The 25,939-nt window shown below is 35.6% G+C and overlaps 1 protein-coding gene across 3 annotated transcripts in view; it reads left to right on the top strand.

Annotated features, from left to right (window-relative positions):
- CaMKI (Calcium/calmodulin-dependent protein kinase I) overlaps window positions 1-25,939 on the top strand; it is a 281,064-nt gene that overhangs the window by 55,750 nt on the left and 199,375 nt on the right. For all 3 annotated transcript variants that reach the window (XM_090404109.1, XM_090404092.1, XM_090404100.1), the window contains exon 2: window positions 8,527-8,661. In XM_090404109.1, the coding sequence (XP_090260235.1) occupies window positions 8,579-8,661 (83 nt within the window). In that variant the 5' untranslated portion in view covers window positions 8,527-8,578. The remainder of the gene's footprint in view (window positions 1-8,526; window positions 8,662-25,939) is intronic.

Here is a 25,939-nt window from a genome sequence, read left to right as displayed (position 1 = left end):
TCGTAGCTAGGAAAAGCTCCTCCCCCCAGTAGCTTAGGTTGTAACTTAGGGTACTTATGAATTACTCAACCTAATGGAACAAGCTTATGTGTTAAATGTTATTCATAAATTATTATTTTTTTAATGGTATTACAACACCAAACAGACTAAATTATAAAAAAGATGTTTATTAACTGGCTTATATTTCAGGTGCATCATGTTCTGAATATGTTGGATTTCAAACCAACATATTCAGAACACGCTTACAGCTAACATGCGACAATCAGTAAGTGAAACAGTTCGAATTGTAATGGACAAAAGAGCTAAAGTCCTAATTTGGTGCTCTCCGATATTGCAAAAAAGAAGTATTACAGCTATGCATAGCTGTCTCCTATCAGGTTAGGAGACAGCTATGCAGTCTCCTAACCTGAACCATACTTGTTCAGGTTAGGATACTGCATCATAGCTATGGCTAACTCTAAAAATAATCTTTCTTACCTTTAACAACTTCTGTATATAGTACATGTTTTTTTTTTTTTTTGTTTGTTTTTTAAATCTAGTTTGTATGAATGGGAGTCCAAAGTGTGGTCTGCCAGTCCAGGCTTGCCGTAATAATGGTAACAAAAGTATTATTTCTGTTCTCCTAAGCAGATATTAACAGATCTTCCTGTCTGTCCATAACTCTGATCTGCTCTCCACAATATGCTAGGGAATGGATTTTATCCTTGGGAGAACATATCAGAGTTGCTAATTGTGAATGCATGGTTTGAATATGGTTCAAAGGTTATATGTTATTATTACTTTTGCTATCCTTTCTGATGTGCCTCAGACATAAGAAATAGAATGGTTTAATGGTGTTTTTTCTTGTGTGGAAGTCTGGAAGTAAGAGGGCCATGTAGTATTTTGTCTATTTTGTAGGAGTTGTAGCCATTGGCCAGGAAAGCGAAAGAGCATCATTAGAACAAATAGCCCCAGCTCTATATGCAAATGTTTTTAGAATACCATACTGTATGGCTGGATGATGATGATGTAATTGTTTATGTGGATATCTTCTTGTGTGTGTGTGTGTGTGTGTGTGTGTGTGTGTGTGTGTGTGTGTGTGTTGGCTTTCTACAAATTGAAAAAGATAGTGAATCATCTGAAAGCTGGATGACTAATGTGTCAAACGCAAACAGTTATTAGATTCTTTTTTTACTGTGAAGTGAATGTTGGGTGCTGGCTGCTTAGGTAGGTGTGTTATGGTATGTCGGACGGGCACACCATGCTTTAGACCAGGGATCGGCAATCGGCGGGCCACATGCAGCCCAAACGTGCATTTTTGGCAGCCCATAAAAGGTTGACCATACTTACATGGCATATGACCCATATGTTGAATTATTTAAATAATACATTTTATTAATATGATAAATAATTTTCTACCTATGCTTTGTGATATCCCAACTTGGCACGAGTTAACTGTGTAAGTCATCATGAGTGGGGATAACAAAGGCGACTTCATCCGACTACAACCGAAATTTTGGCGCACTTTTGCAGTCGCGTTCCCTGGTCCGTCTTTTAATATACAGGGTGTTCGGGATAAATTTGACAGTTTCGTAAGGAAAAAGAAAATCTTCTTTGTATCTATTAAATTTAATGAATTGACAAAAAACATTACAGGCAGAGTTAATTACAATACTATCAACAAGATTTACTCAAAATAACCACCATTAGCATCGATCACAGCTTCAATCCTGCTTCGGAACCTCGAACAAGCTGATGCTACAGTCTCCCTGGGAAGGGCCGCAAAAACTGTTTTAATTTTATCCATTAACTGGGCTTTTGTATTACTGGAAGTGCGATTGGTGTCTTTTTCAACTGCGCCCCATACAAAATAATCCATGGGGTTAAGGTCTGGGGAGTTTGGAGGCCAAACATTTGGACTGGTGAAGTCGTAGAAATTTTCAGACAACCATTTTTGACTTTTCCCAGAGGTGTGGCAAGGGGCCGAATCCTGCTGCCATACATACGGCCTACCATTGGCTACCCTTGTTATCCAGGGCTTGACTACAGTGTTTAGCAACTCCACGTAGCCATCTGAAGTCAACCTGAGGCCCTCTTGGAAAAAATGCGGAGGCATCACATTGCCTTCAGAGGATACACATCCGAAAACCATCACAGTTTGGGGAAATTTAGTCTGCATTACACGAGGAATGTCCTTTGTACTGTATGCAAGCCATCTGTTATTCTGCGTGTTGTGTTTTTGATCCTGGCAAAAGTTTTTCTCATCGGAAAAGAACCAGATTGTTTGTGGTTCCGCAGGATGTTTCACTCTGCTTAGAAGTTTCTTCGCGTTTATCAAACGTTTTTCACGGGCCTTTTCTGTAAGCAGCTGACCTTTGCGGCGCTTGTATGAGTAGTAGCGGAGGTCTTCATTGAGTGCAAGCTTCATAGTAGAGGCTGCAACATTCATTTCACGTGACAAAGCCCGAATTCCAATGCCAGGGTTCTTCAACACCTGTTCCTGCAGATTTGCGAGGAATTCTGCTGTACGAACGCAATCAGATCGTCTGCTAGGGATCTTTCTTCTTGCTACATCCTCGTAGTCACCATTGCAAGTCTCTAGTTCATGCCTGATTGTTTTTACTGTATTCAGGGAGCATTGGGCAGCAGTCGAAATATCCTTATTTTGATGGCCGGCACGAATCATCATGATACAAGTTATTCTCTTCCATGATTCAGGTGGGTTCCAGCTATCCATCCTTTCTGACATCTTGTATATGAATGAAGAAGGGTCCAACCTTTTAAATGAAGAGAAGTGTGTGTTAATACATGTAACTTACGGAAAAATATAATTAATTATAAATATGTCAAATTTATCCCGAACACCCTGTAATTCAATAACATCAACTATTATGGATGGCAAACACAAAAGAAAACTTTTGTTGGTATTACTGAAGATTTACAGAGTTTTCAACAAGATTTGTGGATTTTCATAAAAATAGCATCAAAATGCGATTATTTTTGAACCCTTTTAATGTTTACATTGATGATGTACCAAATTCCAAAACTTCCATCTGTAGTTGGAAGTTTTGGAATTAAAACACAATGAAACATTAAAGAACTTATTTTCGTTAGAAAATATCCAAACATTTTATTGATGCTTACCAAAAAAATTTGAAGGATTAATCAGTTTCGCAAAGATGATAGTTGCATTTGGAAGCACATACATTTGCAAACAAGCATTTTCTGACATGAGTTTTAGAAAAAATTAATTTTCTTCTCGACTGACTGAACATTTTTTACATGCTTCGATTCGAATTTGCACCTCAGGTTATAAGGTGGATATAGATTGTTTGGCTAAGGGAAAACAATCACAAAAGTCACATTAAACAGGGAGACACACATATTGTGACATAAACTATATTACTTTGCTTTTATGATAATAATTTTTCATTGAGTTTCATTTTCATGCTTGTTTCATATCTCATACTTTAAATATTTCCGTGTTTTTTAAGATTGATATAATAAAAATTGATAACTTAAGTATTTTTTTTTACTCACTATTTTCTCACAATTAAACGCTTGCAGCCTGATTATTAAAAATAAAAGTTGAATGTGGCCCATGACTGGGAAAAGGTTGCTGACCCCTGCTTTAGACACCTCTTCACACAGGATTAGATGAAAAAAAAAACACAACGTAACTTGTAACGTTACATTGTTTTTCTAACAACTTATACAGAAGTCGTTACAAGTCAAAAAGATTATTGTTAGTCAGCCAAGACTATGATGCATTCTCTTAACCTGAATATTTGGGAGACTTATCTTAAGACAACTCCTACATAGTCGAAATATTTCTCCTTTTTTTTTTTTTTTTACAACATTAGAGGGTGCCAAATTAGGACTTTGGATCTTTTGCTTCTCTTGCAATTTGGATTGTATTTGTTGACAGTGTACCCATTGTCATGTGTTACCTGTAAGATGTGTTCATAGAAACTGCATCACCTTACATAAATATAGTTTTTAGTAGTTAAATGGTCATTGTATTGCATCATCGGTCATTCCCCGATTTGCATCATCAGTCATTCCCACGGGTTTCTGTATAATTTGTATATTATAATTCTGTATATTAATGAATGCTATTGTGTCAGAATTTTTTATACTATTAAATAGACGGCAAAAGCTAGTTTTGTATTTTTGTGCTGAGATCGCTATGGCTAGTTATTTGCACTTAACACCTTTAAGAAATGTGATTCAAGTTTTGAATAGAGAAAGCTGTTCCTCTCATGAAATAGCTAAAAGGGGTGTCCTGTAATCAATCTACTGTGGTACAGCTGTCGAAAACAAAGGAAACTGGATTTGCTGAAAGGAAGAAGGGGACAGGAAGAAAGCCACTGTCTACACAATGCCAAGGTTGAGTTCTAAAGCAGCTCTGCCTCAGTAATCAGTGTGTCCTCTATTGAACTGAAACAGGACTGGGAAGAACAAACCGGAGTTGTAATTGTCAGGAGCAGACTCATTCAACAGGGACTGATAGCCAGGCACCCTAAAAAGAAGCCCTTGTTAACCAAAAAATTGAGATTGGCTGTTAAGTTGATGCAAAGAGCATTAGTGGAAAAGAGTAATTTTTTCTGACGAGAAAAACCTGCAGCGCCGAAGGCAGACATTTCGAAGATGATCTGGGGAAAAATTGAACCCTGACTATCTGGTGTCAACAATCAAATACTCAGCCAGTCAGATCTGGGGGCTACATGTTGTATCATGGTGTTGGTTGTTTCCATTTCACAAAACATTTAGTGAATGCACAAGTGTACAAAAAGTTTTTGGAATTGCTGCCTACTCTCAGAGACCACTTTATCATAATGGTGAACTGCTTCTTTCAGGATGACTCTGCCCCTTGTCATAGCGCAAAAAGTGTAAGTAATGCTATTATAACCCTAAAATATACCATACAAATTGAGTTTAGTACGTGAAAAAGTTTAGTTTTTGTTGCAGGTTAATAAATGACTCAATGAACACTCGATTCAGTGACTACTGAACCGAGTGTTCATTGGCCAGGAAACAACCTAGATCTCAATCCCATTGAGAATTTGTGGTACCAAATGGAGACTGAAATACACAAGAAGAAGTCGCAAACACTTCGGGAGCTCCAGGAAGCCATTATAAGAACCATGAATTGAAAGTTGCATCCATCAGGAAATTGATTTTGTCAATGCCCTGCTAATGCCAAGTTGTAATAAAGGCAAGAGGAAGACCCAAGATGTACTAAACAGCAAAAAAGTGAATTTTTTGCTTTGAATAAAACTATGTACTTGAACTAAATTTTGATACCAGTAATTGTTTTTCCAGCAAAAATATCACTGTCCACTCCATTTTGAAATATTTGCAAATTTATCAAGTTTGTTGTCATTTCCTAATTATGTCACATCTTGTATTAAAAAAAGAGTCAAATATTAATCAAAAATAAATATGTTATATTACCTTCTTCATTATTTGTTACAATTATTGTGCTGTTATCCCTTTTCAAGCAGGCATTCAAATTTAATGGCCAAAAACTCATGGTTGCAGCAGGTGATGAGGTTTCTATGAACATGAGTTTATTGTGTGTGCTTGGAAGATGTTGGGTTGAAATCCAGAAAAATATAAGCCAGTTAATAAACATCTTTTTTTTATAATTTAGTTCATTTGGTGTTGTAATACTGTTTACAATATCTTAGATGTTGGCCGAGTGGAGAGTGTATCCACTCTCCAGCTAAAAGGCTGGAGAGTAGATACGCTCTCCACTTAGGTCAGTTGGTAAAAAATAATTGAATGGTGGAGACGGAGTTATAGAGCAGGTGCCCTCCCTCGATGAGTCCTTGGACTCCCTGGAGGTGTCAAATAATAATGATAATAATATTTTATTTAAATTGGTTGGATTTTAAGGGCAACTGCAGATTCAGAAAAAAAAAATGCCATTAGCATCAGAAAAAAAAAAAAAGTGCTTTACTGCAGTAAAGCATATGTTTTTTTTTCTGTTTGATTCTGTGAATGGTTTCAACACGTCCCACTATACCTGACAGGTACATGGGTATGATGTAGGTTTATTTTTTATGTTCTTCCTTTTAGATAGCTGATCTCCAGTCTGCCCATAGTAGGTCCATTTGCTTACGCAAGGAACACCCAATTTATATACAGTCATCCCTTGACTTACGTCTATTCGAGTCACGTCCTTTCGAAGATACGCCCGTGATTCCATAAGGGAATAAATAACATTTTCGGGTATACTTTTGAACAAGATGCAAATGAGCCTAAGGTAAAGCATTTACAGTGGCAACAGCAACCTCCCTCGACAGTCGGCACACATCTTCAACAGTTCCTCTGTTGATTTTGTGTTTTGGGAAACGGGTTATTTGTGTATTTATTGTTAAATATATCGCAAAGTTTTGTGCAACATGTCCCCTACACACACAATCAAAAAACCCAGTGAAGAATCACAGAAAAAGAGGCGAGCAATTGATCTTGAAACGAAGTTGCAAGTTATAAAGCAACATGAAGCTGTAACCCAGTCAATGTGATCGCACATACTTCGGATGGTCTATTCTACAGTGATGACTATTTTGAAAAATAAGGATAAAATCGTAGAGGCTGTGAAAGAATCTGCTTCCATTAAATCGACAATAGTGACAAAGCAATGACAAGGTCCTATCGATGGTATGGAAAAGCTACTTGCATAATGGATAGAGGACCTGAACCAAAAGTTCATACCCCTTAGCACACTGTGACCATAACTGCTAATGCATGAAGTCTCTTCAACATGTTGAAGAAGAAAGCAGGGCCCGATTACAACTATGAAATCAACTCTTCTTCCAGTTGGTTCATGAGATTCAAGCAGTGTTTTGCACTGCATAATGTGAAAATGTATGGTGAATCCACAAGTTCCAATGAAAAGACTGCCAAGGAGTTTGTGGAGAAATTGGATAAAATTATTACGGAGGAAAATTATTTGCCACGGCAAATAATTGGGTGATTATTCTCTTGTTTTATAGCAGCAGTAATACACAGTACAGTTTATAATAAGGTTTAAAAATTACAATGACAATATATGTACTTATTACTGTTAAGTCCTTAATCCCTATAACTGTGTTGATTTAATATATCAACTTACGTCCTGCCGGATGGAATGGAACCCGGACGTAAGTTGAGGGATGACTGTACTAGAAACTTAGAAAGGGAGGAGTTGGGAAGCAGATAACGGCAGCTAGCTTAAAGTGGGATTTGATGATAGTGCGGAGATTTTATTTTTTCATCATATGAGTAAATCTTCTGTATATTTTAGAAGAAAAGCTAGGTGTGTTATTTAGGTGTCTTGAAAGGCTAAATATTGTTAAATTCTTGGCCTTCTAAAATTGCTAAGAAACTAAAATCGTTAATTCTCTTCTCCCCAATATGTAGATTGCCTAAAAGCCACTAACCTGATAATACTTGCAGACATCCGTCCATAGTAAATGTTATGAGTTCCATTCTTATGGATTATCCAAACAATTAGCAAAATTTCTTAATCTCTTTGCTGGCTATACCTTTTCTTACATTAAAAATTTACCTATTTCTAAGGCATGTATCAAAATTTTAAATTTCAATAAGTCCTGATATTTTGGCCAGCTTTGACATCACTTCTGTATTCCCAAATATCCCCTTGAATTAACAATCTTAAAAATTCCTACTGACTTCACATCTTTCTATTATTTTGCCATCCAAGCAGGTTACTTCTCTTGATTCACAACTTCTGAGTTAAAGAGCAAATATGCTATTCACTCAGTCAGCCAGGCAAGTAGAAAAATCACTTTCCTAAAAATAACTATTTATTTATAAAATTTTTGGCTGGATATGTTATCTTTAGTATGAATAATGATAGAAAAGTGCAAGCACATATGACAGAAGAGTTATCAGTGCAGCTGTGAAATACTGAGCTGTTGTAGAATAGCAGTCTGATTAAGGCAGTGTACTAATGTTCCCAGCTTGTACCATCTCATGATTTCACTTATATCTTCATTGAAAATGCCTGCAGTACATTTGGTGAAAATTTTATAAATAAAATTTATTTTTAAGTACCCTCTTCTCACATAGATGGTTGCATCATCATGCCATCTTATATTATTCAAGGTCAACATTTTCATACTGTTTCTGACCAGTCATCTGGAGGGAATAATAATATATTTACGTACTTTAAAAGTGGTAATAAATACTAATGGAATTGATAAAATCAGAAGTTGCTAATGGTGGTCTCTTATAAATTTGGAAATTGTAATGTTCTAATAAACTCATGCAAGGCACTTAGAAAATAAACAAAAAAGCGCTTATTTTCACAGTAATTGGATTTGATAACAAATATAGCTGAAGTACCATAAAAATGTGATTCACATGATTGTTCTAATTGTTCCAGTCTTGTTCTAGGATTAAATAATTGTAAATATGCTTGTGTGTTTACTAACACAATAAAATGTTTAAGTATCCTAGTTTAGTAGAGTTCTTTTGTCTATAAAATTTCAACAGTATCTGTATATTATTTATGTCATAATATTTATAATTTAGAGGTGCATTTTCTCAAGTGGTACTGGCAGAGAGTCGAGAGGATCCAAACAGAATGTGTGCTATCAAATGCATTGATAAAAAAGCACTAAAAGGCAAAGAAGATTCTCTTGAGAATGAAATTAAAGTTCTACGAAGGTAAAGTTGAGGAATTCTTGTACTTTTTATACTTGTACTAAAGTGCTAGTTATCTGAATTAATTTTTTTATTGGCATTGCGTATTGGTCCACAATGTTGAGCATATTTTTGTAATATTGATATTCCACTCTCTTAAGATTACCTTGGTGTATCTTAACTATTTTAATCTTGCTGATAAATTAATTGTAAATAGGCCCATCATTTAAAGTATTATGGACAGTTAGTCTTCTGAGCATCTATTTGCATTTTATGAATCAGTATCCACTTCCATAACTGATCCCCATAATGTTCCTCAATCTAACAGGCAAGCTTAGGTGTTGAACATTGTTCATAACTTTTTTAAGTATTATCAACATCAAATGAAGCATCTTCAGAGCACAACGAAAGCTCTGAAGACGTTGGTTTTAAATCCAGGAAAAATATAAGCCAGTTAATAAACATCTTTTTTTTTTTTTTATAAAATTGTTCATTTGGTGCTGTTAATATCGTTAAAACAAGTTATCCATTATGCTCCTGTTCTTGATCCAATTTATCAAGCTGTTATTGTCACAACCCATTTCACTCAAAATCTCAAACCATCTTCTTTCATTCTAGCTATCCATAACTTGAAGATAGACAACTATATTAATATCAAAATAACTTTCTGACATTGACCTGGAATAAATTATTACATAATCTTATCTAAAGCTTCTGTGGCTGGTTTATGGAACTTGAACTATTTTACTTAAATGAAACTCTTTTACTCAAACTATTGCTTATTTGTTCCTGTGGTTAAGCTTAAGTATTTCTAAGTATTTTAAAATGATTTTATAATGATCTAAAATTATTAATCACTAAGAAAAAAATGCTTATAAGGAATACAGCTTTCATACTCGCTGATTACAGTGTATTTACTTACTGATTACTCCTGTGTTGTGTATTACTAAAAACTCTTTAGATTTGTCTTTACATTCCAGTGCATTTCTTATTTTTTATTAGTGAGATTAAATCTAAAATTGGCTGAGAGAAGTATCAAATCAGATGATATTTTTCTCCAATGATTAGCCATTCCCATTTGCTCTATCCTTTCATAAGTCTCACTATCTTCAGTTGTGGTTTTTCCTCATTGCAGAAACTGAGTTCATTAAACCTGTGTCAATCAATGTTATTCAAATGAAAACTGTTACTCTATAAATTTAGTTATTTTCTGTTTAAAAGCCTAAGTGGAGATATTATTTCACCTTTATTTGCCAAACTTATAATTCTATAGTAGTATGGGGATATCTATTATTATTCATCTGGTCTTATTTAAAAACATACTGTCATCCCTTGAAAGTAACAATGAGAGAAATGTCATCTATACTGTCTTCTCTAAACCCAGTATAAATCTTTGTATTCAGAAGCTTCAACATATTGAATTTTTTTGGGGATGGAGAGGGAATGAAAGCTGTATAACTGTTCCATGTGGGATAATTACCATAGGGTTTTTACTGTGTTACTCTACTATTTCCTTCTCTGTATTTATGATATCTCTTGTCATTATCACTCATGATGTGCATTGTCAAGTTTTTTTAACCAATGCTTCAGATTTCTACTCTTTCCTGATGTACTTAAAACTATTCACTCAAACTCCACAGAGATGCACATATTTTATAAAGTAATCAAGTGAGGTGGCATAGCAGTCTTGAACTGAAATTAATATTTTGTTTTATTATTGAATTACCAGTAAAAAGTAAAATATGTTTGTGTTGCTAAGACCTAGGCCTTCTATGTGACACCTCCCTTCTTTTCATTTGTTTCTTTCTCTCAGTATTTCACATTCACACATGAAAGGTTGAAAAACTTATTGCACATCAGTAACTATATGTGTGGCCAAGAGGATAAGACAAAAGAAAAACCTGTTAATGTATTGATTGAGCAGCTAAAGGCTGCAGTCTTTGGTAGGAGGGGGAAAAAAACATAGTGAGGCTGTTCCAAAGCACCGAGATGCTTGGGATGCAAGCAGAGAAAGAAAATTTTAGTAGTTTTGAAACTGAACAGTAAATAGGTAATGACTGTCATCTACTCATGTTCTTACATTCTTGGAAGAATGATGCTTCCAGTTCTGCAGAACTTTGTCCATCATGAAAATATCCACAGAGGCATAAGGCTTAGATAGTGTCTTATGGGAGAGAGTGAATCTGTTAGAGAGGGAATTGCCTCTTCTGGATAGCATCATGCACATAGGGATGTTTTAAGTAATTACTCCAAATGTGTGAGCAGTATTCCAGATTTTTTTTATTTTTATTTTTATTTATCGGCCTCACATGAGAATTCCTAAGATCTATGATACAACAGTGACGTGTGTGAATACGTGATTAAAGGAAGAAAGGAATTTGTTGTTGTTTTTTGAAGACCAGAAGATTATAGTCATTGAGGAAGACTGTTCCAAAGAGCATAGGTAGGAAATGAAGGCAGAGAATGAAAAGTTGGTTTGATGAGTTTGACAACAATCCTGTTAATAGTCAGTGACAGGATCCATACTAGCAATCATTTATTAGTTTAGTGTCTTTAATATCATAGGAATTTAAAGTCTCTGATATAAACAGCAGGGTGCATTAAGGCTGGCAAAACTTCATCAGGCCAGCTTGCTTATAGACATTAATTATTTTCTGGTTCTCTCTCTATTACTTTAAGTGAGGATTGAAGTGAAAGAAATAATCATAGTTTGATGCAAAGATTTGTCATCCATTCTTAGGAATGGTCTGTACATAGGCTAATTTTCAGACTACGAGATAGATACCAATGGAATAAGCATAAAAAGGCAACACAGAACAGGAGTCAACTCTGGAATGTACCTTCAGAACATATGGAGAAATGCCATCAGAATCATTAGACTTTTTTGTTATCTAATTTGGACAAGATTGAGTGAATTTTTGAAATGGGTGAAGACATTTACAAGCTCAGTTATGCATGCATTTGAGGAAAGTATGAAACTAGGAGAATAGCTTTTTTCTATGTTGCTAATGATGCAATAGAACCATCTTCGTGTATCAGGAGCACTGCTGGGCAAAAGCTATAGCCAGTTGCTTTGGCATACCAGAAGGCATGACTGCCATTTCGACACAATACATTTTCCATGTTTTTGACTCTAACATAATCAATTTTTGTTTTATTTTAGCTGTTTTTGGCATTGGTATAAGCAGTAAAGGAAGATGGAGATTGGATGAAAGCCAGTTTTTCTCTTTTACAGCCTTGGCACACCTTTTGGAGAATCGAGGCATTGATAGGGATGAAAATTTAGAATGGAAGAGGGATATATGTCTCCATAAGGACTACTTCAGTGATAGTTAATTGTTCAGTGCATATGTTTGGATTGGAAGGCTGAAACAATAACCGATTAAAAAGGAATGTGATATAGAAGTTACAAAGTTCATTTTACTTAGCATTCTTAATGTCATACAACTCTTGATTGAGAACAACTGTCAGAATATTGTTCCACAGGAGAATAGAACAACACTAGTTTGTATTTTGAATTATCTAGAGGATTTATAATGATCATGGTGTACTTGGATCATTAGTAAGTAATGACCCAAGTCATTACTTGGGAAGTGATCTGGGGTATTTGGAGAATGGTTGTGGTTATCTGGTATTCTGCTAGGTTTGTGAGCAATTTGCTCAAGATCATTGATAACAAATATCTCTACAAAATTAAAAATGTGTTTATGAAAATTAAAATTTTATAAGAAAATAACTTTACTATTAGGAAAGTAGTTGAACTGAAGAAAATCATCATTCAAGGAGAAGTCAATGTTTAGAATGGTTGGTGACATTAGGCGAGCAAAAGTGATGGCTCGTGAATTTGACAGAGTGGGACAGAAAGATTTTCAGCCAGAGAGCATTGAGTAGAATCTCCTGACATGATGGCACTGACAGCTTTTTCTGTGCTTGATTTTTGGATAGCAAAATGATATCAATCATCTTTTTTACTGTTTCTAAGAGAAAGCAAAGTTTGGATAATGGCTCTTTTTTTTAAGCTCCCATTCTAGTCATGAATTGTCACTACAATGATGTTACAGGGTTTCTTGGTGTTTTCAGCAGAGGACACATTATTATCAGGGGGATGATTGTGAATCAGTTTCAGTGTGATTTTTGTTGATTTAATTTTGCAGTGATAATGGATTCTTGAGAAGTCTAGTATAAAGGTCCACATAATTCTAAGCTGAGAAAAAAACTTCATAAACCCTTCTCTACTAGTTTGTATGCTTATTTGGTAGTTTTATGATATAAGTTAAATGGCAAGAGATCTTTAATGTATCAAAATCAATAGGAATTGAATCAACCCTAAATGAGTTTTTTTCTCTTTGGAGACATCCAAAAGTATGTCAAGGAATGGTAGAGCACAGTTTTTAAGTTCAAGAGTGAAATTTATGCATGGATGTAGGTTGTTCAGGTAGACTGAATTCCTCTAGTTGCTCCCTGCAGAGCTGGCCACACGATGAAAGTATGTACATAGTCATATTTTTGGTTTTTGACAGTACTATTCTAAGATTTTCTTTTCAAATGATTTATTATAAAATTGGCTAGCAGAGGAGAAAGAGGTGAGCCTGTAACAAAACTGTATTGTTCAAAGTATTTTCTTGAAACCAGAAGAAAATGTTTTCTCTGCAATGTTTAAACAGTCATTGTGTCCAGAGTAAAAAGATTTTGAAGCATTGTCAAGTTTCTTCTCTGGGGACACTTGTGGTATCTAGACTTGCTAGAAGATCCAGTGGCTCTATCACTAGTTCTTTCATTTTTTTCAATGAAATCTGAACTTATATGCATATACACATACAGTGGTGGGATTCAAATAATTTAACCGGTTCACTGCCCTAATGACCGTTTTAAGTATATATTATATATATATATATAATAACTTTAAAGTTATTATATTATAAGGTTATTATTGTATATAATAATAATAATATATATATTTATATAAAGGATTTTATTTTACCTATATATGGTGCTACTAGTTGTTAAGGGTGTTTGGAGAGATTTCAGATAGGTGAATCTATGACATCTACAATGGGTCTTGAAGGTACCTTCTGCTTTATATATGTTTGAGCTCTGTAAATTCTCACAACAAATGGATGTTTGGAAGTGTCATTTTTTGATTTCCTCAGGTTAGTTGATGAACCTTTTGATTAAATTATTGTCTAGATATGAGTCTGCCATGTCAGATCTGAGTAAGCAGTAAGTGTTAGTGTCATCTAGTAAGTTATTCATTTTAGATGTGTACTCTTCAGCTTCCATAAGATATCGGATAGATATTAATTCTGCAGCTCAAGATTTTTGCAGAGTAGGAGGTATATCATCAGTATCAGACAACTTATTGGTGTCTGAGCTATTTCTAATTATATTTCTTTCTCATCTGGATTTGTTGGTGAATTTTAGCAGCTGGTGTTTTGACCTTGAGTCACTAGACTGCTTTGTACATTTGTTGAAGAACGAGGACTTAGGTAGTGGACAGGAACTTTGAGTGGAATGGTGGATGAAGGCTGTTATTCCAGTAAGAATTATTTAACTGTGAAAAAGAAGTCATACAGAGGTCCTCTCATTCTGCATCTAAGCTTATAATGCCAAAGGGCAAATGGCTGGCAAATTGAGTTCCAGACTAAGGAAAACTTGAATGAAATTATGGGCAGAGTTATCAAGTGGAGTATTAACAGCAGCAATGTATTTGTAAGGAGTACTTGTTAAAAAAATTTCGAGTGTGTTAGTAGGATGGTGAGGATTATCTGGTGGTAGATGGGATGTTTGTGTTAGGTCATTGCTAACAACAAATACTTCAGCATCCCTTCTAGCCTGAGCACTGGAAATGAAGAAGGCAAGCCATCCCTGAGTTGTGGATGTTGAAGTTTCCAAGGATGGTGAACCTACTGTTGAGTATTTGGGTTTGAAAGAATTTAGTTATATAGATGAATAATCAGGGGTCACCATAGTTATCAGAATTTGGAGAGCAATGCATGAATGCACAAAATTTAGTAAGGAAAGTTTGAGCCAGAGCAAATCAAACAGAATTCAAGGTATGACATTCTCTGACATGAAATATGAAATCTAATAAATGCATGTTTGCTGCCCTTGAATGAAAATTGTGTAAGCTGTAAGTTCACCTTATACAATTCTCTGCATCACACTTTGAGGTGAGCGTACTGGCTCGGATAATTTATATTATTGTTAAATCCATTAATTTTGGTGAAGTGGATACTGAAACTTTTAAAAGAATAAAAATGTCTCAGTGATGTTTGTGGGGAGATATATATATATATATATATTTTTTTTTTTTTGTTGTTGCTTTTATTTTTGATTGGGTTTGGTTATTTTGGTAGATTGGTTTATACGTTGGTTACTCATAATTAATATTTTTTAGGAAAGTTACATATACTAAATTAACCCCTTAATGTACCAATTAAAAATCAGAAAGCGGTCATTTTTCTGCCAATTTTTTGGGGGAGGGTGATTTGCTAGATCAAATTCATCATTATTTGAAAAATAATGATTAATTTGTGTAAACGCAAATGAAATAGCTGATACACGCCTTTGGCAACTTTTCTCGGCTGAAAGGAAATAGGCAATAAACAAAAGACGTGTCACAGACGTCTTTGTATGTTAAGGGGTTAATAACTGATTAATACTTTCCTGTGTTTCAGTAATGTTGCATTGCCATCATCAGGGATCACAAAAACCAGGTTCTTTGCAGTTGCAAACTATCCTATTATGGCTAAATATGCAGGACAGCCAATATCAGAATTTCTGAACACAAGGACTACATCCAGTTCCACCATTACAGCCATTCAGGATTTGCTGACCCTTGGACACCCACCACAATAGATGCTGGAAGAAGGCCACTGTTATACTGCAGCAAATACAAAGATAAGAGGCTATTCCTCCAATCTGCCTCAGCCCTGAAAAGCTTGAGACTGTCCCAAATTTAGGAAGCACCCATTCTCAGATATTCAGCCCAATGGCCAAGACCACTAATGTAGCCCACTAGGGAACACCATTTAGGATTCTAGCCCCGATTTTGGTTGCCTTTCTTCGGCCTCATTTGCACAGTATTAGTGCCTGCGTGCACATATCATTGTTTTTGTTTTTATTTCATGTGGAGTTTTCTCCTATCCTCAGCCGTTCTTAGGACTGGTTGAGCCCTCCTAATGAGGGATTAAATATGAATTTTATGACTGTAGATCTGTATGTGTGTGTTCACAGGCCGGTTTGCCTGTTTTGAGGGACGAAAAACCGAGTTTCCAGATGAGAAAACCCTTTACCCTCATATGAGACCAGTTAATTCACCTTTAGTTGAAAGAGACCAGATTAAGGTTCCTCACTTCGCTGATGGGAATTGAACCCAGGTCTTTCCGACCAAAGGGCTTCGTCTATACCGACTGAGCTATGGAGGCCCCGTTGTTTTTGTGATCCCTGATGATGGCAATATAACATTGCCAAAATATAGTTAAGTATTAATTAGTTATTATAATTAATATTTTAATTTGTTATTTCCTGAAAAATATTAATTATGGGTTTAGTTATTTTTTTTTTTTTTTTTAATAAATTATTTATGATATGAGGTAAATACTGAGATCTCTTGGCTTCAGGAATATAATTCTTCAAAATCATCTGTGTTGCTTCCTTGTCTACAGTCATCTTTAGCTGGAAGATAAATTTCATCACATCACCCTGTGTGAGAACACTGCCTTGAAGTGCCTAAAAAGAGTTGCATGTTTGGTCTCTATAGCAGGGTTTCTGGCTATGTAAAAAGTAGGTTAAAAATACAAAAAACAGATAAAATTGATACAAAAAAATCTTTAACCTGCCCACTGTACCAAATGTAGTACAGATTTGCAAACAATTTTTCGTGGGTGGGAGCAACATAAAAAAAAAATAATTTTGCTACTCCAGTTTGATCACCTTATTTTAAAACCTATTCTGATGAAGACAAAAAAGATATTATTATTGTATGGGCACCTTTTTGGAGTTCGAAGACTCATCATGGGAGATCCAAACTATCGACACAATCTATCATACCCCTCCTTGAACCCATTAACAGATAAAATACTCACAACTGACTCTGGCAACCCATTCCACTCATTCACAACTCTCCAAGCAAAAAGTCTGGTCTTCACACTTCTACTAACTGTACGTTTTATTCAACATCCAGGGATGACATCTTGTTCTGTCCCCTCCAGCCAAATGCTGAAACATTTCCCCTGCATCAATCCTATAAAACCCTTTAAACTACCTAAAGGTGTCTATCACATCCTTTTTTTTTTTTTCTCCTATCAACCAACTTCTGCAATCCACACACACTCAATCTGTCTTCATAGGGAACATTCCACAAACCACTCACCATCAGTCACTCACCTCTGAATCTTCTCCATTACTTCCTCATATCTCCAAGAAATCCAGGAGACCAGACTTGAGCACAGTAATCCAGATATGGATGTATCAAGGTCTTATAAAGAGGAATAACAACTACTTGTTAATGTGTTCTTCAATAGCCAAGTAATCTTATGGGCTACCTTAGCAATCTTAGCAATATGTCCCTAAACTTTAACTCTCTGTCTGCTACCACCCCTAAATCTCTAGCTTTATCCATTTCCTGGAGTACAGTGCCATCAGTGTGATACACGACTTGTAATCTATTTATCCCAAAATGCATAACTTTACATTTCTTAACATCAAACTGACACCAATTAACTTTTGCCCATACTGACAGCCTATTTAAAATCCTGCAAGCTCTCCACATCGCCTTGATTAACTATTACTCTACCTAATTTCGCATCATCAGCAACTAACTGAATATTTCCTTTCAGGTTATTTCCTATATCATTTATGTACAAATTAAACAGCAATGGTCCCATCACTGGACCTTGCAGCACCACTGGTCACCTGTTTTTGCATCGATTCTGCCCCTCCATATACCACTTTTTGATATCCGTCTAGCAGCCACCCTCCTATCCACTTAACCAGTGTCATATCCATCTCTATTTGTTCTAATTTGCATAACAGAGTTCCATGTGGTATTCTATGAAATGTCTTTGCAAAATCATTGTGTAGCCATTTCCTTTATCCAACTCAGCGTTACTCTTATAAAAAGTTAGTAAATTACAAAGGCATGACTGACCCTTCACAAAGCAATGTTGACCCTCATACAGTATCATATTTTTATCACCCATGCTTGAATTTTCAACCCATGCTTGGATTGGAAGTAAATTTTATAGATTATATATTTTATAGATTTATAGAAAACTTCCAACATTTATAGATTGTAGTTTTAGATTGGAAATAAACATCGCTGAAACTGGAATGAATATCACTATTTTTACCTCATCCAGTATGCATTCTGTTTATCACTGCTTAACTTTTCATAGATTTCTCTTTTAATAAAGTTGGAATTGGGAAAGAAATGAAACATGTAATAAATTCTTCTTTTTCTTTGCTCATACATGAAGAATTTCACTATGCTTATATACTTGTAACTGGGGTAGTGCCCTTCTCCTGTATACCACTACTTACACTCCCTCCACTCACACCTGGAAAAATAGTGGAATTATTCAACATTATTCACTAGTTGAACAGAAAGCTTCCTGAATGTTTCCATTAGGTTCAGTCCAGTATACTCTAGTTGCTGGCCTATAGAATAACCTTTTTAAAGCTGTACCCTCAAGAAGAAGAAATGTTGGGTCTCTCTCATGTTTACCATGACTCTTAAAGGCATCATTGCCAGCCTAGTTGGCTGAGTGGTTTTCGTATTCGTACTCTCCAGCTAAAAGGCTGTGAGTTTGAATCCCATCGTGGGCATGGATGTTTGTGATTGTCTGTGAAAATACTAGTAGTGGTAGGCAGTAGATGGTGTTGGTGTAGATGATGTGGTTCGCTGTAGTTGGGATCGAGTGGTGGAGACGGAGAGTTGTAAAGTAGGTGCCCTCCCTTAATGAGTCTTTGGACTCCTTGGAGGTGTCATGTAATAATAATAATAACTCTTATAATTAAAGAATTGGGAAAAAAATTAAGTAGGACTTTGCTGTTGAGTTCAAATGCTTCAGGCCTTATATTATATCAGTGAAATTCATCTGCCAACAAGTGTGCCTGGTAATATAGATACTTAGTCATTCCTTTGAGAGGTATTAATGCCACACCCCAGTTCTGGCAAACTTAGTACTGTAAAATATTTAGGGAAGTTGATTAGTTCATCTTGGCCAAAGGTTATTGGCATTAGGGAAACATGGCTAACAGAAGATGATATAGTTAGTGGGATAGTGTTTCAGGGAGGGGAGAGAGAGAGAAAAAAAGAATGTGAGGGGAGGAGTGTTTTTGATGATATCCAATGAACTGCAACCAAAGAGAGTAGAAGTTCAACTGCAGGCCAGTGAAAATAGCTCATTTGAGGCTATCCTGTGTGAGATAGAGGAATAAATAAATAAAGAGGGATAGTATGCATCAGCAAATAAGCTCACTGAGTGGAGAAAGCAGGTTATTATTATGAGGATTTAAACTATGGGAACATAGATTGAAAAGAAGAGAGAACACATGGGAGGAAGGAAATGGAATTTATGTAGTTGCTAAGGAATAATTACATGAGGTAACATGTGATGGAATATACTAGGGGTTTGAGAGTGTGCTAGGTAATTGCATCAGAGAATTTGGCTATAACCACATTGTTACTAATTGGTGAGGGGGGATCATATGATCTGGGAGGTGGATAAATGTGTGGAATTTTCAATTATGGAAGGGGATATATGTGGAATTATTGGGCTGGTAAGTATGGCAAGCTTAGGAGATTGCTTGGATCAGTGTCATGGCATGTGAAACTTCAAGGACTGGATGTAGATAGTGTATGGGAAATGGTAAAGGAGTATTTGAGGAAAGTAATGGCAGACTGCATACCTAGAGTCAGGAAAGTAAATAAAATTTACTTTGGGAATTAAATGGATGAATATCATCATTAAGCTGAGGCTTATAAAAAAAAATAAAATAAAAAAATCGTGGAAGGGGATTCAGGGTGAAAGGCAGCTAGCAGGCACATGAGCAGAACAAAGCAAAATATATTCCTGTATTTTGCTTTGGGATACTGTATGGAGTGAGCAACATGGTTTGGTGAAGGGTAGGTTATGCGTCAGTAACTTGCTCACATTTTATAATACAGTGATACTGATGGACTTCACAAAAGCCTTTGTGAAGTCCATTAGGATACCACATGAAATTCTAATCAATAAACTGCATCACATGGGGATGAATATATAAAGTTGGTGAAGTGGATAAGAGGGTGGTTGATGGAAAGATATCAGATAGTAGTTTACTCAGGAGTGACTAGTGGAGTGCCACAGGGCTCTATTCTTGGGTTGCTACTATTTAATTTGTGCATTAAGTACATAGGAAAGGATATTAGAGGAACTGTTCAGTTACTTGCTGATGATGCAAAATTGGGTAGAGCAATAGTTAATACAGATGATGTTAAAATTTTGCAGGATGATATGGATAGCCTGGCAGTTTGCACAAATGAGAATGGATGTCAGTTTAATTAAAGTTTAGGGGACACAGCAAAAGTGGCTAAAACAGTTCATACCAAAGAATACTTTGATGAGGAAAGACAAGCAGGTTATTGTTCCTCTTTATCAAGACTTGATAAAACCCCATCTTGACTATTGTGCATAGATCTGGGTAACAGTTTCTTGGTGATGAGGAAAGAGGTGAACAGGATCTAGAGGTGCATGACCAAGATGTTAGCAGGTCTATGGAATGAACTGTACAAGAACAGGTTGAAGATTTGTGGGTTACAGAAATTAGTTGACAGCAGAAAAGAGATATGATTGAGTAATACAAATTACTGAAGGATGTTTACAAGATTAATACAGAGGAAATTTTTCAGAAGAGGTCTGGTGGTGGGACAACTAGGGGCCAGCCTTGGAAACTGAGCAAAAGTTAGGGTGTTAGAACTAGATTTTTTGCTTGGAGAGTGGTGAATGAGTGGAATAAGTTGGCAGGGTTGTGGGTGCCATAAATGTGAGTGAGTCCATCGAGGGATGCCCTAAACATCATGCCCCTTGGCATGATGTTTAGGGCATCCCTCGATGGGTCTAAGAACTCCATGAAGTAGCCCGTAACAATAATAAATCTACCATTTATATGACTTTCAAACTACAGTTCTTCAATTTACTTACTCCTCTATGTCACCCAGCTTCTGGTGTAGTGCCATGAAATTGCATACCTTCATTCATCCAAATCTTCAATTATCAGAACAGCAGATTGCCTTTCTGCTGTAGTCAGATAAATGGTAGATTACTGTGCACGTGTGTGTGTGTGTGTGTGCGCACACACGCAACACAAGCCAAAACATTATGACCATCCCTGTCACCACAAATGGATGCATCCCATAGCATAGAGATGATATAATACAATGGAGCAAGCACGTGTGTGTGCGCACGTGCACATATACACTCACACAGGTTGCATGATTCATGTGTTCTTGAGTACAAAACTGGTGCAGTGGGAAAAGGGTATATGTAAGTAAATACTTTCTTTTATGTATAAATTAAAGATACCAAGAAATTATATACTTGGTTTAATGCTTTATTATTATTATTATTACCCAAGACCCCATGGAGTCAAAGACTCATCTAGGGAGTCCTTTTATCATACACACAGCTCATCATTCCGTGATTTAAACACACTCAAATTCTCTGCAGACACCACACTCTCAGGCAAGGCATTCCAATCATTCACAACTCTGCATGTAAAAAAATCTGCTTCTCACTCCCTTACTCACATCCTCTTTATACAATTTCCAGGGATGACCTCTGGTTCTTCTCTGATCTCCCACTATTTTCTGTAGAACCTCTCCAGCATTGATCCTATAACAACCCCTTAATAACTTGTAGGTCTCTATGACATACAAGTTATTATCCAAGTGTAAGCAAACAAAGTTTGTGCCTGAAGTATTTATAGTACTGGGGCAACTCATGGTAAAGGTGGTGTGACTTCACATCACTTGCTTTAGTATCCCATAATGCAAAGCACATCTCCTATAGGACATGTATAATGCTATGCGTCGAAACCTAGACCGGTTTCGACCCTTATTGAGGTCTCATTAGTGGGAGCCAGACCCAGAGGTGATACCAAGGTTGAAGTAATGCAGAAGTCATTTTTTTATTTTTATTTATACGAGTTGCCCAAAGGTGTTGCACTTTATTATTATAATACCCTGCATTAGAGATAGATAGTTGTTGAAAATTTTTCACGTAGTTATACTGTAAATTAAAGATACCAAGAAATTATATACTTGGATAAAGTATTTTCTGGTTTTTCAGTTTGTGCCTGAAGTATTTTCAGGACTGTGGCAACTCGTGGTAAAGGTGGTATGACTTCACATCACTTGCCTTAGTATCCCATAATGCAGAGCACATGTTCTTGCAGACATGTATAATGCTATGCATTATGGGTAGTATCACTACTCAGTCCAGTTTCGACCTTTATTGAGGTCTCATCAGTGCAAGCCAGACCCAGAGGTGGGATTATGGGATACTAAGGTAAGTGATGTGAAGTCTACTATCTTTACCACGAGTTGCCCCAGTCCAAAAGACTTCAGGCTCAAGCTTTGTTTGCTTACACGTGGATAAAGGATTAAACCAAGTATATAATTTCTTGGTATCTTTAATATTTATAATACAGGTATTCCTCCTATAATGCAGATGTTAGGTTCCATCGAAAAGCTGTGTTATATAAATCGCGTTATATGTAAGACTTAGATCACGTAGTAAAAGTAGGGTTATGTTCAGAAATCGTTTTTTTTTTAATTATATAAACAACAATGACATACCCAACAAAAAATATTTTTTATTTAATTCAAGTAATTCATGTAAGTTAAGAAAACATAAACTATGAAATAAATGCATAGTATAAAATTATAAAAAATACAAAATGAACGTAAACTTCATTGTACATAATGCATAAATGTTTTAGGCAAAATAAAATAAAAGTAAATATTTTAATCTTCATCACTGTCTTCAAAATGAACATTTTGTAGATGTTCTTTATTTACGAGTGGTCTGACATCGTCATCACTTGAAATCTCTTGGACATTTGTATCATTCTCATTGCATACTTTGGCTGCTTTATTTATCAAGTCAGTAAATAAGACCTTGCTTACCACTATGCTGAAAATATTTATTAAGTTCATAATTGGAGCTAAACAAATATCCAATTGTCTCATGAATTTCACGGAGCACTCCATTGACGGATCATCATCCGTAAAATAACTTCCTAACTTTCTTGCCGAGGCCAATCCTTCTGCTAATTTCTTTAAACTGAATTCTTTAACAGATTCATCACAATCAGAATCTTCGGCAGAATTTTCCCCTCCATTTGGTTCGATGTCATCTATTAATTGTACCAGTTCCTCCTCATTTAAATCTATTTCCTAATCAATTAATTCACTAATTTCGTTTTCAACCATATCTCAAAAGCCCTATAAGTGGCCATTACTGTTAAAATAAATTTTTTACATAAAAATACATTATATATTTTATGTAACTCGCCAAAAAATAAAGTGCTCAGCTTGAGATTAACACACTTATGATTTTTAATGTGCTTTCCTGGTAGAAAATGAAGAGAATTTTCAACAATAAACACTTGATATGGTAAACAATTGACATACATGCATGCTAAAGGGTATTTCCTCTAATATAAATTCGCCACTTATAACTACATGCTCGATACGGGCTGACGCAAATTTAAAGAAGATAAAATTTGATTTTTAAGTTGTGTGGCAAAAAATATTTGAAAAGATAAAGGGTTACTACAATTTGTAGACCACGTTGTATAAGTACAGTGTTATACAAGGGTTACCTGTATAACCAAGTGAAAAACTTTCAACAACTACTTTTTTTTTTCATTTTAGAAATTATGGACTTTACAACCGTGTTATAAATAACTCTTTTCATTTCCCGACATTTCGATCTTCATTTTAAGATCATCATCTGGAGTATATACAAATATACATGGACAAGCTGAGTTACATTACACACAGTAAGCTAAAGAAACAATGATTTGATCACCGGTTATTCTACTGGCATGACCTCTAGTGAAAAAAAAAATATATATGTAACTCACCAAAAATAATTATTTAGAACAGGGGTCGCCAAACTTCTTTGACCGTTGACCCCTTCAAGAGCTTCTTGATGTTTTATTGATCCCCTCTATTTTACTATGACGTAATTATAATAGGACAAGCGAAAAAGACGCTTATGTGAGTTTTTAGATTGTTTATTTTATAGTTACAGTGTTTATTGTATGTATCATATAGTATATATTATTATATTACTATTACTACTACTATCACTGGTATTACTAGTGATATTAATATTAATAAACTACTGGTATTAACATCACTGGTATTACTACCAGCCCTGCTCAACCCTTCAGCACAGAGAAGTTCAGTTTGAATGAATAACGATTGAATTATAATATGTATGTTGATGAATTTTAGAACATAATGCTCACTTGTATGTCGATGCGCAAAAATGAGACAGGGATCGAATACGTATAAGTAAATAAGCAACCATGCACGTGTTGCCATCTCACTCCCGCTGCGCTAGCCGGGCGGGAACCACTGACATCCGTTTATTGCTAAGTAGGTCATTTTGGCCTACTTGATTGGCCTCCGTAACTATTTTCATGACCTTGCACCATTTTACAGCTTTATTCATGTCACTGTTCCCACAATTCACTCTTAATTGCATTGTCATTTAGGATGCAGGTAATCCAAATTAACCGAATTAAATATTAACCATACAACGATGTCTTATATTTTTCTATCGACCCCCAACCGACTCCTAACAATGTTATATCGACCCCTAACAATGTTATATCGACCACTTTGGCGACCACTGATTTGGAAACTACATCAAAGCTAAATTCTATTTAAGATAACATGGGAAAAATATTCTTTCTTATAGATAGTCTTCTTTCAGTAACAATGATGTCCTATTTTTAACATTACAATTGTTATTTTATATTTAGGATTCTGGATTATCTACAGTCCTGTTTATAGTTATCTCTTAGAGAGAAAGGTTCCGTGGGTAGAATATGTGCCTTCCATATGCTTGGGATTTTTAGACCATCATTATTGTTGAGATTAGGGTGGTTGATAAGAATCTCACAGGCTTTCTTAAATTTGCGTTCATACCATGTTTTGGTGTGATGTAAACAACTGGTACTTTTCCAGTCAATTCTATGTAAAGTGTTTAGGGCATAATCAGAAAGGCCATCTTCACCATAGTTATAATATTTAATGTGTCGCTTATGCTCCTTTTGTCTGATAGGAATTGTGCATCCTGTTTCCCCTATATGGTATATTACAGGTGCAATAAATATGGTATACTCCAGGGTGGGCCAGCAGGGGGAGTGAGTCTTTGGATGAGTTGAGTAAGCTTTTTAATTTTGCAAGAGGTTTAATGGTGGCTTTGAAGGTTGTATTTTTGTAGTATTCTGTTTGTTTTATCTGATGTCCCTTTAATGTAAGGAATTATAGTTTTATTGCAGTCTGATTTATCTTTGTCTTTTATTGAGGTCTCGTAGAGAATTTAGTTTTGGCTGTAACTATTTTTTAGAAAAGTATTGCTGATAGCTTTAAATTCTTCTTTCAGCACTTGTTAATTGGAGCAGATCTTCAAAGTCCTGTTTTTTAGAGTATTAATGACACCTAGTTTTTGTGTTGGGTGGTGGTGGTGGTAGAAGTTTATGTGTATATATTGGCCAGTATGTGTCGATTTCCAGTAAACAATGAAGGAAAGACTGCTAGAAGGAAGACGTGTAACAAGCGTATCTAGAAACAGAAGTGTGTTCTGTTTTTCAATCTCAATTGTGAATTGTATGTGTTTGTGTTGTTTGTTTACGTGGCTAAGGAACGTGTCTAGTGTCTGGCGACCATGGGGCCAGATCGTGAAAATATCGTCAACGTATCCAAGCCAAACTTTTGGTTTTAAAGGAGAGGAATCTAGAGCATGTTGCTCAAAATGTTCCATATAAAAGTTAGCAATAGGTGGGGATAATGGCAAGCCCATGGCTCTGCCTTCTTTTTGTACGAACATTTTGAGCAACATGATTACAAAATTCTCTATAAAACCCTAATAAAAAACAAAGATAAACCAGACTACAATAAAACTATAATTCCTTACATTAAAGGGACATCAGATAAAATAAACAGAGAAAAGTCAGCTACTGGAACAAATCCTAAAACATACCCCAACTCAACATCTCCAGAGTTCAAGATCAGTAC

Source organism: Typopeltis vanoorti, chromosome 2, assembly GCF_054136105.1.
Source record: "Typopeltis vanoorti isolate ZY-2024b chromosome 2, IOZ_Tvanoo_1.0, whole genome shotgun sequence".
Classification (NCBI taxonomy): domain Eukaryota; kingdom Metazoa; phylum Arthropoda; class Arachnida; order Uropygi; family Thelyphonidae; genus Typopeltis; species Typopeltis vanoorti.
The sequence above is the reverse complement of the archived record's forward strand: the minus strand, read 5'-3'. Positions and strand labels throughout refer to the sequence as shown.